Source organism: Neovison vison, chromosome 10 (assembly GCF_020171115.1).
Source record: "Neovison vison isolate M4711 chromosome 10, ASM_NN_V1, whole genome shotgun sequence".
In the NCBI taxonomy this organism is placed as follows: Eukaryota; Metazoa; Chordata; class Mammalia; order Carnivora; family Mustelidae; genus Neogale; species Neogale vison.
Genome location: NC_058100.1, coordinates 41644714 through 41660983, shown reverse-complemented (window position 1 = coordinate 41660983; position 16270 = coordinate 41644714). Strand labels below are relative to the sequence as shown.

Below are 16270 nucleotides of genomic sequence, written 5' to 3'. Positions count from 1 at the left end.
GGGATGATGAATGCTACTACCAGGCTGAGCACATCACCTAGGTCCGAGGGATCCACAAAGTCTCCTGGAGGAAGCAGACGTTTCCCCATGTTAGCTCTTTTTTCTTTCTTTTAAAAAATTCCATCAGGATAAACCTACTCTGGGAAGACCTTTTATTTTGCTCCACAGTGGAGAAAAAAATGTTTACATTTTGGTTTGATTCAAAGTTAACAGATTTGATTGGTTTGATCCAGTGTTTCATTGGTGGGTTAACGCTGGTAAAGTCGTGATTATGCTTGAAAAGTACATGTTAAAGTTTCTATTCCGCTCCTGCGATTTCATACCCATTTAAAAATGTGTGAAGTTTCTAAAAGAAAACGGAGGGTCATTTGTCCTGCATTTCCACCATCCATTTTGTACATAAATATGTGCAGGCAGTACGCCGTTGCGACTTAATACAAAACACGTGCCCCTAGAGCAATTTAACGTGTGTGTGTGTGTGTGTGTGTGTACACCAACTTACTTCCTGATTCGAAACTGAAGTTTTATCAGACTTTTAGAGGAAATGCCAAATCATGATGGGTTGCACTAGATTTCATAGGAGAGCTCTTAAGAGCAGTGGAGGAGTCTCAAATGACTGAACACTTTTTCATACTTTACGTTCTTTCCTATAAACCTGATTTAGAGTCTTTCGTTGTTGCTTGTTTTTTTTTGTTTTTTGTTTTTTTTCTTTTACGGAAACTGTAACAGTAAATCAGCATCCATTTGTGGTGCCTGGTTCATCTCAAGTCTATGGTGGCCTCTTCTGCTTTCTTCTTAATGGGCTTTGTTCTGTTTTGTCCTAAGTGTCTGTCTCCAACCCAGCTGCTGCCGTGCGTTCCAGGCGCTCATACTTGGTCTTGGCTGGGTTGTCTAATATGCCGTTTCAGATATAACACGGCTGAAATAAAGCATCTGGACTTGCCCCCAGCTCCCTGCAACCAAACCTTGACCAGTCTTGCTCCTGTTAATGAATGGCAACTTTATGGAGGCCCCATTCAGGCCAACGCTCCTGATCCTTGACTCTCTCCGCTCCCCTCGATAGTCCGTCGTAACTCCTAACTGCAACATCACTCACTTCTCCCCACTTTTGCCACCAATATCCAGACCTCCAAGCTAATCTAGGCTTCTCATTCCCTCTCCTTCTACCCTTGCCGTTCTATAGCCCATTCTCTATGCGACAGCCAGACTGATCCTTTCCAAAGGGAAATCCTATCATTCACACTTTGGCTCAGAAGTAACCCTTTGCCTTTTGTCTCATTTAGAATACAATGTAGACATGGCTCTAAGCACCTATACAGTCTAACTACTGCTCTGATCTCTCATTTCACCCTTCTTCTTCTTCCTTGCCCTGCTTTGCCCACACCAGCTTTCTTGCTGTTACTCTGTACCTAAAAAGATTTTCACCTCAGGGCCTTTGCACTTGCTTTTCTCCTGACATGAACGTCATCACCGCTACCACCCCCACTAGAATTTAAGCTTCATGGAGGCAGGAACTTTGTTTATTCCTTCACTGCTCATCCCAGCACCTGCCTGAGGCAGCAATGTGTGGCCAGGACCTCGATTTTCTGATTCTAAGTCCAGTGCTCTTTCTGTGATTCTGGGTGGCCTTCCATAGGTTTTGAGGTCCCTTGAGCACAGTGATTGCATCTTCTGTTCCTTTTGGTCCACACCCCGTAGGCTACAGGACTGTGCTGTCTAGTTGGTGAGGCCCTTCCATGTCCCCAGTAACTGCCATGGCTGGACTGAATGACTTTCTGTGCTCCTTGTGGTCCATCAGCTCAGATCACAGACTCTCTCGGAGTGTCCTTCCCTCTTTGTAGGAATAAAAGACAGGCTGCTGTTCCTCATCGATAGACAGTGGCATTTGGAAACTGCAGGCAGGGTGAGGGGGGAAAAAACCCAAGTTGATAGGAGTCTAGTTCTCAATAAATAATTTGTATTCTGAAACTTGAACCTGTCACGGGACTGGGTGACTTGGGAGAAAAGGGTTCGATTGAAGTTAACAGGCCCCGTGCTGGTTTAAGCCTGAGGTTTGTGCGGACTGTTGCTACTCCTGCACCTAATCCGACCTTCTTAAGGAAAAGTGGGTCCCAGACAGCTGCTTTTGCAAGTGAAAGAGCCTCCCTGTTTGGCTTGGATCTTTGCAAAGCAACCACTAAAAGGATTCAAACTCTGATGTTTGCTTTTGAACATTTCTGTTCTCTCGCTTGCCTGCGAAGTTTCTTAGGCGACTCTGGTAATCCTGATTGTCTTCCCCTTGTTTTCACAGGTGATCTGCAATGCGTTCACCATCTGCAATGCGGAGATGCAGGAAGTTGGTGTTGGCCTCTATCCGAGGTATGGTGAATGGTATTTCATTTACTGGAAGAAACAACTGTAATTCACCCAGCTCCCCGACCTTGTGGAAGGTATCAGGACGGCCATTGCCGCAGCTGGTTCAAGAGCGATGCTTGAAACCCAATGATAAATTATAAGAAAATAGAAAGTGTTAAGTTTAAAGGAAAGAATTTTATAACCCCGTAGTATATGCTGTGATAGGAGCAAGGAGGGGACCACAGACCTAAATTCTTGATCTCGGGAGCCTTGGGGTAAGAAGTTAGGGATCGTGGGTGCTAGCGAAAGTTGGTTATGACCTTGGGGCATCTGGGTGGCTCAGTCGGTCGGTCATCTGCCTTCAGCTCAGGTCATGATCTCAGGGTCTGGGATGGAGCCCCGTGTCGGGCTCCCCGCTCACTGGGGAGCCTGCTTCTCCCTCAGCCTGCTGCTCCCCCTGCTCATGCTGTCTTTCTCAAATAAATAAACAAATAATCTGAAAATAATTGGTTATCCCCCACCCCACCCTGATCTTGGGCAGAAGCACAGGGGTGTTTCCCCAGACTCAGGGGGTTGCACCCATTGGGGTCATTTGGTCTTTTGGCTCAGCACACTCCGAGCTCCACTGCTCCTGACTTTCAGGGTTTGGCTTTCTGCTCCACTGCGCCTGACTTTCAGGGTTTGGCTTTCTAAAGTGTTCTCTGCTGCGGCTACTGAGGGGACTCTTCCCCTGAGCTGCCAGGCCGTCCTCCCACGAACACTGCAGTCACTCCTCGGTCCATTTTGTTTTTGTGCTGGGAAGGTGCAAATACGAATATAGTCCTTCTTATCTTTAGTTGTGAACCTGAGAATTCAGCTGGTTTTCTTACTTCTCCCAAGTGTTGTAAGTCACGGGGCTGTTGGTTGGGTCCTGAGAAAGATGGGTCAGAGCAGAGGCTTGGAGTTCACACTGCCTCGTTCCAATTCGGTCCCCTTCCAAGCTGTGCATCCTGGGGCAAGCCATTGACTTCTCTGTGCTCATCCTGTCATATCTCAGTACCCTCGTGAGATTCACATGGTGCTTGAATTCGGGAAACCTGTGTAAGGGCTAAGAAAGTGCTCTCTACACAGCGAGCGCTCCCTGATCGTTCTTCGGGGGATTGCCCAGTATGGTGCAGCTTATATTCATTCCCTTTCCAGATGGCAAAAAGTCACTTCCATGGTATTAAAATGACTGGCCCGGGGCCCCTGGCACTCCAGGATCTCATCAGCAAGATGCCGTCGGCTTTCTGCGTCAGAGGGAGGACTCTCGTTGTCCTTCAGGAGGCAGGCACGTCCTGCAGAGGGGCCGCGCGGGCCAGAGCTGTGGGAGAAAGGCTGGTGCTGTCCAGGCTGCCATCTAAGGAGAGAGCCGGCCCCCACGCTCAGCCCAGAAAGTGCTCAGAAGTGTTTTTGTTAACACACTTCCCCTAAGTAATCTCCATCTTGAGGAGCGTTTTGCTGTATGCGGTGTGGGCTAGTGACATTTCTGGGACTTCTCCGAGAGCCCTCAGTCCCTCATGCCCTGTCAGCCTTACCTGTCAGTCACATTAGATGTTTGACTCTGTCTGCTGAGTGACACTACCCTCTTTTTTCTCTTTCCCCCAGTATGTCTTTGCTCAATCACAGCTGTGACCCCAACTGTTCCATTGTGTTCAACGGGCCTCACCTCTTGCTGAGAGCAGTCCGGGACATTGAGGCAGGAGAAGAGGTAAGCCACCTGCTTTTCCCAGTGCCTGGCCTCCTTTTGCATCAGAGACCCTTTTCTGAAACCAGCTGTGCCTCAGGGACAGCTTGTCCAGATCCTTCCGCCAGGGAGAAGAAATAACGCATCCACCCAGCGACGGATTTGCCCTGCAGTCCGTGTCCAGGATTACAGATGGATTGCCTTCGTAAACCACCGTTTTTCTGGATCTCTGCAGGTCCTCTTGTGTGTGTGCAAGAGAGGGGTGTGAGTGTGTGAGGGAGTGTCTATGCTCAGTGCAGGCAGCAGTCCACCAGACCCTCACATCCCAGCTCATGCTTATCCTTCCCTGGGCAGGAGTACAGCCCAGCTTGTAAATGGGATCCCAAGGGTTTCCTTACCCCCAGGGCTACTGTCCCATTTTGTGGGTGACTCATATGTACCTTCATTTGCTAGAAAGCAAACAAGATTTACTCATTCACATGGTCATGGGGCCTTTGCGGACCTCGCGATTGTCTCTGTGCGATTGTTCAGCAAAGGTGTGAAGGGAAGAGAGGCCAGGGAGTGTAACCTCCAGCAGTGACTTAGCCTTGACCCTCCAGGGTTGTAACCTGCCACACCGGCCTCTTGGGAAGAAGAGCCTTCTCCGAAGCTCCAGGTCTCATCACAGGGCAGCTGGGGATGAGCTGCCCCCGGAAGCCCCCAGGGTTTGTACACCCACCACCCCGAATGTGGGCTTATAGGTATTTACACTTTTTAGAACCTAGTTTCCTTCCACCTTCCAATTTGCTAAAGTGGGTATTTATTGCAAGGAAAGCAGAGTATCATAAGCTTTTATGGCATTTATGCAACACTCGGCCAATAAAACCTAAACTCGGGGGCACCATATTTTATGTAGACAGGGATTTGGCTTTGAGAAGATTCCCTCCAATCTGATTTGCAACTGAATAAGCTGTCTCCTGTACAGCCACTTACTGGATTTCCCTTTTTTAGGGCCCCTGTGCTCAGTACACTGGGGTATCTGTCAATGAGATGGACAGTGATGTTTTTATTCTAGGGCCACATGTGACTTCAAGGCAGGTAGGAAGTGGGCCACTGTCCATTTGCAATAGCATTAGTGCGGAGCTGAGGGCTGACTGTCCGCAGAGACAGTGTCGCTGCTGCTGATGGGATGATGATTTACTAAATTAAAAAAACAAAACAAAACAAAAAAAACAAAAAACAATAACTGGAGAGGCAAACAGAAAAACTATTAGGAACAGTCAGAATTTTTAGGAACAACAAAGAGATTTTCCTATGCCTGGTATTCTAGGCTTGGCTGCCCATTATTTTCCTTGGTTGGTTTTCATTTAGTTGGAAAAAGTCTTGTTTCTTGGTGCTGATTTCACTTTTTTCACGTCCTTTTCCTTCCATCTCTGGAACAACAAGCAAATCCTTCCTCTTGCTCGACACAAAATAATTGTGCTCCGCATGAGGCCCTGCAGACTCAGATCTGTTCCCACATGATACTTACCAAAGCATCTTCCCAACAAAGGGAGGGTTCCTTCCCTAAGTCCTTCATACCATCTTGTTCAGAAGATAATTTTGTTTAATTGAGGTGTAATCGACATACGACATTCTGTATGTTTCCGGAGTATCCCACGATGATTTGATGTTAGTCTATGTTGTGAAATGATCACCACAGTAGTTCCAGTGAACATCCATCACCAAACATAGTTACAGAAATGTTTTCTCTTCTTTCTCAAGAGTTCTTGAGAACTCTTAAGATTTACTCCTTAGTGACTTTCAAATAGGCTTTGCAGTATTGTTGCCTATAGTTCCCATGCTGTACGGACTTTATCATGGGAACTTGGTACTCTTTGACCCACTTCACCCATTTGGCACCCCTGTCCCACTTCTGGCATCAACCGATCTGTTCTCTATGTCTATGAGCTTGATTTTTTTTTTTTTCCAGAAAATAAAATTTTTGCCACCCCATCGTGCATGTTTTGGTGGGTGACATTTTGTCTGCACAGTTGTCGCCCTTCCCCCATGTTCCTATGTTAATGTTACACACCTTTCCGAGTCCTTCCAAACATCATCTCTCTGTAAACGTCTTCCCGATTTCCCAGGTTGAAGGAAATGTCTTTTGCTTTGAGATCTCCTCTGGCTCTTCTGATGACCTCTCTGTTCGGCCATAAGCTCCATGAGGGCAGGCCGTTGTGTCTTACTTCCGTATCTTCTTCAGTACCCGGTACTTGGCCTTATCCTCAGGAGGCATCCATGGCTCCCCGTTGACTTGACTTCCATTCAAGTGAGCTTCCATAAAGACCAGGATTGCTTATCACCCAGGGAACCGTTGGCATTCCGGATGGATCAGCAGCTGGTTGTGTAGGACGCGTGCGTTGCTGAAGGCTGCTGTCCTGAGTCCCCTGATGCCCGTAGCGCCCCACCCCCACCGCCGACACTCCTCCTGCACATTTCAAACGGGGCCCTTGGGGCAGGCGTGGGGCGGAGGGGGAACCAGGAGAAAAAACATTTTGAGGTTGATTAAAAGGGCAGTTTCTTTTTACTGTGCAAATATTTGCTTTAGATCAACTGAGCAAGGAAGTAAATTTGGAAGCTTTTGGCAGTTTCATAGCATCAGCTTTGCATCTTGGCTTTACTGCTCGTCAGAGAGCCCCCAGTGCTAGCTTGTTCTTCCTGGGATGTGAGTCCCAGAATATAGTCTCCATGAGCGAACACTGCATAGTGCTTCTTGTAGAGAAAATCCTTACTCTGTGTCTGTTGAGTGAGTGAATAAGGCTTGCTGAAGGCAAAACAGAGGTGGAATTGAATGTTAGAGCCATTTTTAAAACTACCTCTAATCTCCAGATGTGTCCCGTGGGCCCCAGAAAGAAAGTAACACAAGAGCTAGCCGTTGCCAGTTTGAGATGAGAACATTTAGGACCTCAGCCCAGGAGAGCTGGGGATTTACAAAGTTTCCAGAGTAGAAGTCACCATGGAAATTTCCTACCCTTTGTTTTTCTGCACATGAAGCCACTCCGTGGACCGCTTTCAGACCCTTTCCTTCAAACCAGCACTGTCTGCTACACATTGCTACTTCAGGATTTCCACGGCAATGCTGAGTTGTTGGATCTGTCGGTTTGGTTGGTTTGGTTTGGTTTTGCTTTGGGATTTTTGTCTCCTCATCTAGTACCTCCTACAGACAGGTTTAGAGTAAGGTTTGAGGGATGGCCCTCATGCTGGATTGCTAATGGCTGCCTCTCCAGGGTTTGGGTAAACCATGAAATGTGTATTATCTGCTGACAGTGTTCTAAAATGTGGATCAGGGAAGAAAGCTGGATAGTCCGGGCCACCCTCCTGGGAATTCTTGGTGAGAAGAGGCTGTGGCTCATACAGATGCTACCTCTGGAGCCATATCAACTTCGAGAAATATGATTTGCACAAACTGAGCATATCAGCATCCGTCCTATCAGTTTTAATTTAAATTGTTGTGAGATTAAGATAGTCTGTTTCTTCCCTCAGACCTCTTTAGTCTGCTAACTTATTTGACTACTTAATTGGGTTTCGTGTCCTGGGTGGGCATTGGGAATACAAAGATGAGTAAGACCTAGCCTTGCCTTCAGGAGTTTAAGGTATGAACGAGGAAACTGGCACAGAACAGAAAGTAATAACAGAATATGAAAGTAATAACAGAATATTTAAAGTACAGTAGGATAAAGTACACGGGCTTTATAGACATTCGGATCAGGGCACCCAAGTAGTGGAAGGGCCCCAGGTAGGGAGGGGTTAAGAAAGGCTTCCAGAGAAGTGACTTGGACTCTCAAAGGATCCATGGAGTTTCAGTTGGCTGAGACAGGAAGGTGTTCTAGACAAAGACAGAGACAAGGGACAGAATAGTGATTTCGAGGAGCAGGAAGTGTTGTAATCAATAGACTGGAGACTTTGAACGTGACCAGCTGAGGAAGGAATATGCAGGGACCGGACGTGATTGTAGGACCCCACCGGGGGCTTTATCAAGGAACTCCTGCCATGTCTGGTCTATGGGAGGCACTCAGTAGATGTTCGTGAAGGGGTTGGGGACAGGCAATGGGGTGCCACTGAAGCAGCAGTCTATGTTCAGATTTTCCGTGTGTAAGCAAGTGTGGGTCAGTGAGGGTCAGGCTGATGCAGTAATCCAAGTAAGAGGTGACAGTGGCACCCCAAAGTCAGGAGGAGTTCAGGTGGCAGCTCATGATGGGGGATCTGAAGAAGCAGCTAAAATTAGCCTGATTTGCTAATGACGGAGCACAAGGGTGTGACAACGAGAAGAGAAAGACTAGCAGGCAGGTGTGATTTAAAAGATAAGTGAGATCTGCTGTCTTGTTTTCCGTTCAGAGCCAGTACTCGCAGAAAAATTCGTAATTGTCACTGTGTGATTCCAGAAATGAAAACGAAGTCTAATTTTAATTTGGTCTTCTTATCCACTCTTTTGTACTTAATGAAAAGATGGACTTCATGGAAAAGGGATTCCTTTGCCTTGAAATTTTCAAGTAAGCAGCATATCCATATCCAGCAGATATCTTTCATCATCTCACTCTAATGTTGCAAGTGATTTACTGCATTTCCCATAAAAGCTGCTCTAAAGTGGCAAAGCAATGGTCAGTGGCATTAATATTTTAATGCGATTTTGTTCTATGCCATTAAAGCATCCACTGATCAATGGCAAGTTTCACATTTACGTTCCTGCTAAATGAGCCCTACGTGTAGTGAGCAGATTCTTAAGTAAAAGTGAAGCAGCGAGTCTTCAAGAAAGGTTTTTTATCTTTGACTGATAAAATGATTTCAATGTCATCGCCCATTAGTAACCTATGGTGCTTCCCCCCCAAAAAATATGCATAAAAATGTTTTGCCATTGAGACCCTTAGTTTTGACACAGTCTTTTGTGAACTTGGAGGAACATGAGGAGGCACAAAGGGGGGAATGGGGCAGTCTTCGCGGGAAGTGGCATGTTCGAGTCAAGCTTGTGGGCTGAGAGCACTCAGAAGAAGCCGATGGTGCCAGGCAAACATGGGCTGGCAGGGGCTGGGGGAGGGGCAGGGGTGCTCAGAACCCACACTGTTTCCGAGGCTTTGCAGGGTATATAACCGTGAAGACTGGAAAGTGACCGGAGAGATATCCAGGCTAGAAAGGCAGACAGAAGATCAGTGGGGAAGCCTTTGTGTGCCTTACCCCCCAGGCAGCAAGAAGTCACCAAAAATCTTCACGTAGGGTCACTTGGGTGGCTCAGCGAGTTAAGCCACTGCCTTCGGCTCAGGTCATGATCTCAGGGTCCTGGGATCAAGCTCCATGTCAGGCTCTCTGCAGAGAGTCTGCTTTGCCCTCTGTCTCTGCCTGGCTCTCTGCCTACTTGCGATCTCTTTCTGTCAAATAAATAAATAAAATCTTTAAAACAAAACTTCCCATAGGGAAATGACGTGATCAGATGTGAGTTTTAGGAAGATCTCTCAGAGGAGTTTCAAAGATGAGAGCTAGACCACAGGCGCTGGGGAGGTGCGTTAGGAAGCCATAGCCCAGTGCAGGTCGTGGTCACGGGCAGTAACGGGGTAGGGATGGACTCCGTCAGGGTCTGTGTAGTGGGGTTAAATGAGATAACTAGCGTCTTATTGGCTGTTCACTGGCTGGCATGATCACTCATGAGTTTTGGCCCGTGTAATTCAGTCTTGGGTTAGCCAGACTTCTTTCTCTGGCCCTGGATTTGTTGGCCTCACACAGGGCACGTCGTACTCACGCAGTAACTGCTGCCAGTCGATCTGATCTGATGGCGGGGGCTGGTGACTGCCGTCGGGCTGGATTAAGGAGAGTCCCAGAGCCAACCCAAGAGGGAGCACGGAGTTCAGTTCATTTTACCATCAACTCATTTAAGGAATCGAGGGCCCTCAGAGCCTGCTGAGACAAGGCGAATGCCTGTGTTGCCCCAGACAGAAACACAGGGCCATTTCAGAACTGGTTATTTGGAATTTGGTACATAGTGTTGTCTATAAACAAGAGGAACTTGCCTGATGTGATGGCCCCCAGGCAGCTCTGGCTTCAGATCACAAAGCAAAAAAAGGGACTCCACAGGCTTATGCGTTTTAGGGTCAGTGTTGGTGCAGCCCCTCAAGAAGTGAGTCTCCGTTCAGCCCCCAGAAGGATGAGAAGCAGCTGTGTTGCAGAAAGACTATCCGGCTTGATGTGGATGTGCAAATCCACCCACATCGTCACATGCTGTCGCATGCTGCCTCGCTCTGTGAGTGCCTGGCTCGTACTAGGTGTTCAGTAACACCATCGTCTATACTTCCGGAGGCTAGATACTCTTGTTTCTGTGTTTCAGAGTGGCGTGTTATAGTTGCCTAACGTGGGAAGGGTCTAGAGAGAGCCAGCCAGCCAGACCCAGCTGTGGCTCCTGTCACCCTGCGGACAGCCGTGGGGGGTGAGACTGCTCTGGCTGGCCGACCAGGCCTCTTTCCCTCTGTGGCCCTCCCGAAGCTATGTTTTGTCAAAGACCATGGCCTTCTGTGCTCTAGCATGCTTTCCAGGATGGAAGATGTGCTTTGTAGACACAAAGTGCTTTCTTTTAAGTCTTTTAAGTCTTTAAGCTTTACATCTAAGAAAAAGCACCTGGGAATTTTCACTCTACGGAGCTTTGGTCACCTTCTGCTGTGGATGGTCCTGCTGCTGTCCTCTCCTGCGGCACCCCCACTTCCACCCGCCACACACACCCCCAAGATTACTTTCTATACGTAAAAATGAATACAGAAGTATTGTACATAGTATGTGACAAGTGGACACCTGTTACCGAGAAAAGGAGAAAAGTGTGAGGGGACAAGGGGGCCCGAGGGGGGGAGCGTCGGGTGGTCAGACTCCAGTGAGGAAGCAAGATTGACTGAAACCCAGCACAAGTGAGGGGGCCCCATTGTGGGTTCTGGGAGCAACACAGGGGACACAGCCAGTGTGGTGGATGGGCGTGGGGGTGTGGGTGCATGGGGACAGGAGAACCGAGGGCTGGTGGGGAGTTGGTGCTTATTAGAGAGGGAACTGGGCTGGTGGTGATTGTTGTTGTTATTATCGTTATAATTATTCTTAGCCTTCATCCATTGCAGACTAATATTTTTGTAAAATTTCATGAAATTAAATTATTGGAAAAATGAAAATTTAAAAACATAGGAGCTGGGGCGCCTGGGTGGCTCAGTGGGTTGAAGCCTCTGCCTTCGGCTCAGGTCATGATCCCAGGGTCCTGGGATTGAGCCCCGCATCGGGCTCTCTGCTCAGCAGGGAGCCTTGCTTTCCTCTCTCTCTCTCTCTGCCTGCCTCTCTGCCTACTTGTGATCTCTGTCTGTCAAATAAATAGATAAAATCTTAAAAAAAAAAAAAAGGAGCTAAAAGCCCAGTGTTTTATTATTAGAGTCATATAAAGTATCTTACCAGATTCCTGTAGAAGCTTCTAAACATTCCTTTGCATTTGTTTTCTGACATTACTGAGGACTGCTGACACAGCCCCTGGAACCACATGCTGAGTTGCGCTGTGGGACCCCTTGTCAGGATGTGGCCCGTAAGCCAAAGCAGGGTCCTTTGGAGCATTTTGAACACTGCGAAGAGCTGATCTGTCTTAACAATCTGTCTTAGGTTTAAAGAATCAGCGCCTAGAGGGTGTCTTGCGGGAGGGACGCGGGAGGCAGGGAGACAGGCTGTGAGGCTTGCTTGTTTTATGGGCAAGAGAGGAAGGCAACTCAGACCAGGACAGTCACATTGGGAGAGGTAGAAAGTGGTAGATTCTGGCTATATTTTTAACGTGAGTGCACAGAATTTCCTGGTGGATTGGGCGAGAATTGGAAAGGGAGAATGAAGTCAAGGATGACATTGAACTTTCTGCTTGAAGGACACGAAAGCTGCATTGCTCTCAGCTTGGACTGGGACAGGTCCAGCAGGAACGGAACAGGCCAAGGGATTGGGGGGCCATTTTGTGTATGTTGAATTAGCCTGGTCGAGTGTGGAATGTGTGAACAATGTTACCCAAAGACCTATGTCTCCACGTGAAGCTTGACAGCGACAGGGAAACCTGACCTTTCACCATTCAAGACAACATAACCACTGTTGAAGGCCCAAGGAGGTCAGCTTAGGGGTTTCCATCTAGAATCCCATTCTGACATTAGTTCTCCTTTTTTTATTATTATTTTTTTTAAATCTATGTAGTCACAAGTAAAACGGTCTCCTAACTTCAAAGCCACCAAATTTAGTTGACTTCAGATTCCATGAGGCTGCAGGACTGATTAGGATTTAAGAACACCTGGATATGTCACCTGCCTCCCCTTTGGTGGCCGGAATTGGTCTGGCTTCTCTGATCGCAAATGGTTATAGCGTTTACTACCTGACACACACCAGCTCTCGATAGTCTCTTATTTGGTGGCTCAGAGACGAGGTATCCAAGTGTATAGGGGTCAGGAGTCTGGGTCTTTAAAGTAAGTGTATAATATACAGGTGCTCACCACACAACAACACCCGAAGGGAATGCATTAAGGGACGCCTGGGTGGCTCAGTTGCTTAAGCAGCTGCCTTCGGCTCAGGTCATGATCCCAGCATCCTGGGATCAAGTCCCACATGGGGCTCCTTGCTTGGCGGGGAGCCTGCTTCTCCCTCTGCCTCTGCCTGCCTCTCTGTCTGCCTGTGCTCGCTCTCTCTCCCTCTCTCTGACAAATAAATAAAATCTTTAAAAAAAAAAAAATTTTACATGTGATTATTTGCATAGATTGTAAGTAGTCTCTTTCCTTTTTGTGCTTTTTGGTGTGTTCAAAACGTGTTCCGCTTAAATAATTAGCAGCGATAGTAAGCACCTGTTAGAGATGCTGAGCACGGCAGCCACGTGACCCTGTCCTCTGTGCCCCCCCCCCCAGCTCACCATCTGCTACCTGGACATGCTGATGACCAGTGAGGAGCGCCGCAAGCAGCTGAGGGACCAATACTGTTTCGAATGTGACTGTTTCCGATGCCAAACCCAAGACAAGGTACGTGGCAGGGTGTGGGGGGGGCCGGCTTGGAGCATCTCGCAGGCAGGATCCCAGTGACCTCTCAGAGAATTCTGCTTTTCTTTTATTAATCCTCAAGGAAATGACTCTCAGGGCAGAGTGGGAAACAGAGGTGGATAAAAAGAATGTGTGGTGGGACATGGGTTTTATCTCCCTGAACTTCTGGCGAGAGGTTTAATCTCAGGTAGGGATCTATGCAGCTTGACTCTGGAGGGAATCTAGGCGTCAAACATATAACAAAAAGGACCCTGAAGGCCGTCGCGCTGTTAGAGCATACAGCGGGGCGCTGTATGTTATGGGTAGCGGGGTACGTTATGGGTACGTTATGGCTGTGAAGCTGCTGCTCAATTCGTGAGTTGCTCTAGTTTGTTATTTCCTTAAAATTTGGTCTGTAAGCTTTTTTGCTATCATGCTCATAGCAGAGAGAGATCACTTATCTCTAGCAACTTTTACTCTCTGAGAAAGGAAGAAAAGCCAAAATAAAAGCCATAAAGAGAATGAATGAACTTAGGTTAAAAAAAAAAGAAGAAGAACTCTTCTCCTTTTATTCATGTGCTTTCCTCACATCAAACCTATTGACTTTTAGTTTGCACACACTTGAGTAATCTGAATAAATCTTACTTTTGTAGAGTGTTTTGTGTTTGTGGGAAGTCTTTTATAATCACTGTCATTTAACTCAATAATTGTGAATTAGGAAATGCGACTCCGAGAGGTTCAGAGGTGTGCCTGTGGGAGAGGGTGAAGAAAACGTGGCAAAACCAAGTCTCAAACGTAGATCTTGGGACGGAATCTAGTCCTCCTCCCTCTCAACCGTACAGTCCCCTGCGGTCTCTGGGGTCGACATCAATGGAGAGAGGCTGTGGTTCTCACTGCAGGAGCTCAGGGACCTTGTGTTCATTCTACCCAGGCAGGAATCAGTGAACACAGTTAGTTTTTAGTGAAAAAGAAATAAATGCACGAAACGGGGCGCCTGGGTGGCTCAGTGGGTTGAGCCGCTGCCTTCGGCTCAGGTCATGATCTCAGGGTCCTGGGATCGAGTCCCGCATCAGGCTCTCTGCTCAGCGGGGAGCCTGCTTCCTCCTCTCTCTCTCTGCCTGACTCTCTGCCTACTTGTAATCTCTCTCTGTCGGATAAATAAATAAAATCTTTAAAAAAAAAAAAATGCACGAAACGGGAAAAGTTGGACCCACTGCTAATTCCTGCCCAAGAATTAGCCCTTTGCGTTAGCCCTTTGCGACAGCCACTTGTGCCGGGATTATAGGGGATCTGCTGGGATTTCTCCCCAGACTGTCATTGAGCATCTTTTCATGTGCCCGTTGGCCATCAGTATCTCTTCACCCCTGTCAGCACGGCTAGACTCAGAAAGATAAATAACAGGTGTTGGTGAGGTTGTGGAGAAAAGGGAAGGTTTGTGTGGGACGTGTTGGTGGGAACGCAAACTGGTGCAGCCACCGTGGGAGTGTGGATATCCCTCAGAAAACTAAAACTAGAACAACCGTATAATCCAGAAGTTCCGCTTCTGGGTATTTAACTAAAGGAAATGAAAGCACTAATTTGAAGAGATAGCCGCGTCCTCACGTTCATTGCAGCGTTGTCTACAATAACCAAGACATGGAAACAATTTTCAGTGTCCAACCATAGATGAATGTTCAGGAAAACGTGGTGTATATACACTGGATGACTGTTCGGCCCTTGAAGACAATGGCATCGGGCCGTTTGCAAGAACATGGATGGACCTTGGGGGCATTATGGTAACTGAAATAAGTCGGGCAGAGAAAGACAAACACGGTGTCTAACGCCCGCAATTAAATTGGACGCCCTTAAGGCCCCTCCCAGCTCTGTTACCCACATTTCTCTAAATGTTTCCTAGGAGAAGAGAGTGGGGTATATACCCTGAGATGAGAATACAGATGTGATTTCAATCAGCTCGTCAGTTCTGTTTTCAAGTTTCTATTTACCCGAGAATTTTGTTCTGTTAGTGATGTAAACGTTCCTCCTGAAATCTCCGTATCACTGATTTGCTTTGACAAAGACAGACCGGTATAAAGCCAGCTTAAGCGCATCCCCCAAAGATTACGAATTCAAAACTACTGAAGTCAAAATTGAATTTACTTCGGTTCCAAGGTTTAAAGTTTTCAACATTATTTTTCTGCTTTTTTTTTTTGGACCCTGAGAAATTCATCTCAGCAGGGTTTCGGGCCGGGTGGTATTTATCAGGGTGCCGGCAGCATGTCGCTGGGCCCATGTGCTGTCCGGCTTCAGGAAGGCAGGAGGCCTTTCAGAGCGGCTGTAATTGGCACGTGTGGAGCTACATGGCATTTCTAGTCCTCAGCAGCTTAATTGCTGGAAGGAATAGAACTTACCTTCTAAGGGAGGTTTCAGAACCATTTGACTTCTCCTGTGGTTTGCACAAGTCAGAATCCTAGGTCACAGAAGCAGAGTAACAGACCCACAGGCACTGATGGTTTCTGTAAGTTTGTGGCTGGTATGCAGCGTGCTTCCTTGGATGTCACCTGCTTTATGGCAAAAAAAAGCTGGGTTTCCTACCCATGTCACTTTTTCTTTCCTAAAGCCTGTTACGTCTGATCCTTCTTCTGAAACACGGTGTCTGTCCATTTACTAGTAACGCCGCTGCCTCACCTCACTCCTGGATTATTGAAATAGCCCTTGGCCCTCCATGTCCCCTCGGTCATTCGTCCTGCACCCTGTCCTACAGTAAGTTTTCTGAACCACCGCAGTTTCCATGTCACTGCTTTACTCGGAATTTTGGAAAACATTTGTCATTGGCTTTAATCTTCAGGATAAAACTTCAGACTCAGCTTGGCATTCAAGGCCATGACCCCAAAGGCCAACCTACTGTTTTTCCCTTCCTTTCTCTTCCTTCCCCAATGAGTTCTGTCTCATCACACCCTCCCACCACCCAGAAGCCTCTGATGTGGCTTCCAGGCACACATTCATACACATCTCTCTACATAGCCTTGTAAATATGTAAATGTAGGCCGATGAGTGTGTGTGCTAAAATGGCTATAAATCTTACGTTAATTTGTGAAATAAGAGTGACAGGAAATGAGACAAAAGCAAGTCAGTGCCCCAAAGGCATTCTGTTGGATCCTCTAAAGTGACCAGAAACCAATCACAGATTACTCTAAATGTCCCAGCAGCCAAAGCTAAAGGACTGATTTCAGAATTTACAGTAGCCATGAGGCTGGGC

General features: G+C 47.3%; 1 protein-coding gene across 3 annotated transcripts in view; it reads left to right on the top strand.

Annotated features, from left to right (window-relative positions):
- SMYD3 (SET and MYND domain containing 3) overlaps positions 1-16270 on the top strand; it is a 689511-nt gene that overhangs the window by 533303 nt on the left and 139938 nt on the right. For all 3 annotated transcript variants that reach the window (XM_044267073.1, XM_044267075.1, XM_044267076.1), the window contains 3 exons: positions 2291-2358; positions 3961-4063; positions 12928-13038. In XM_044267073.1, the coding sequence (XP_044123008.1) occupies positions 2291-2358; positions 3961-4063; positions 12928-13038 (282 nt within the window). The remainder of the gene's footprint in view (positions 1-2290; positions 2359-3960; positions 4064-12927; positions 13039-16270) is intronic.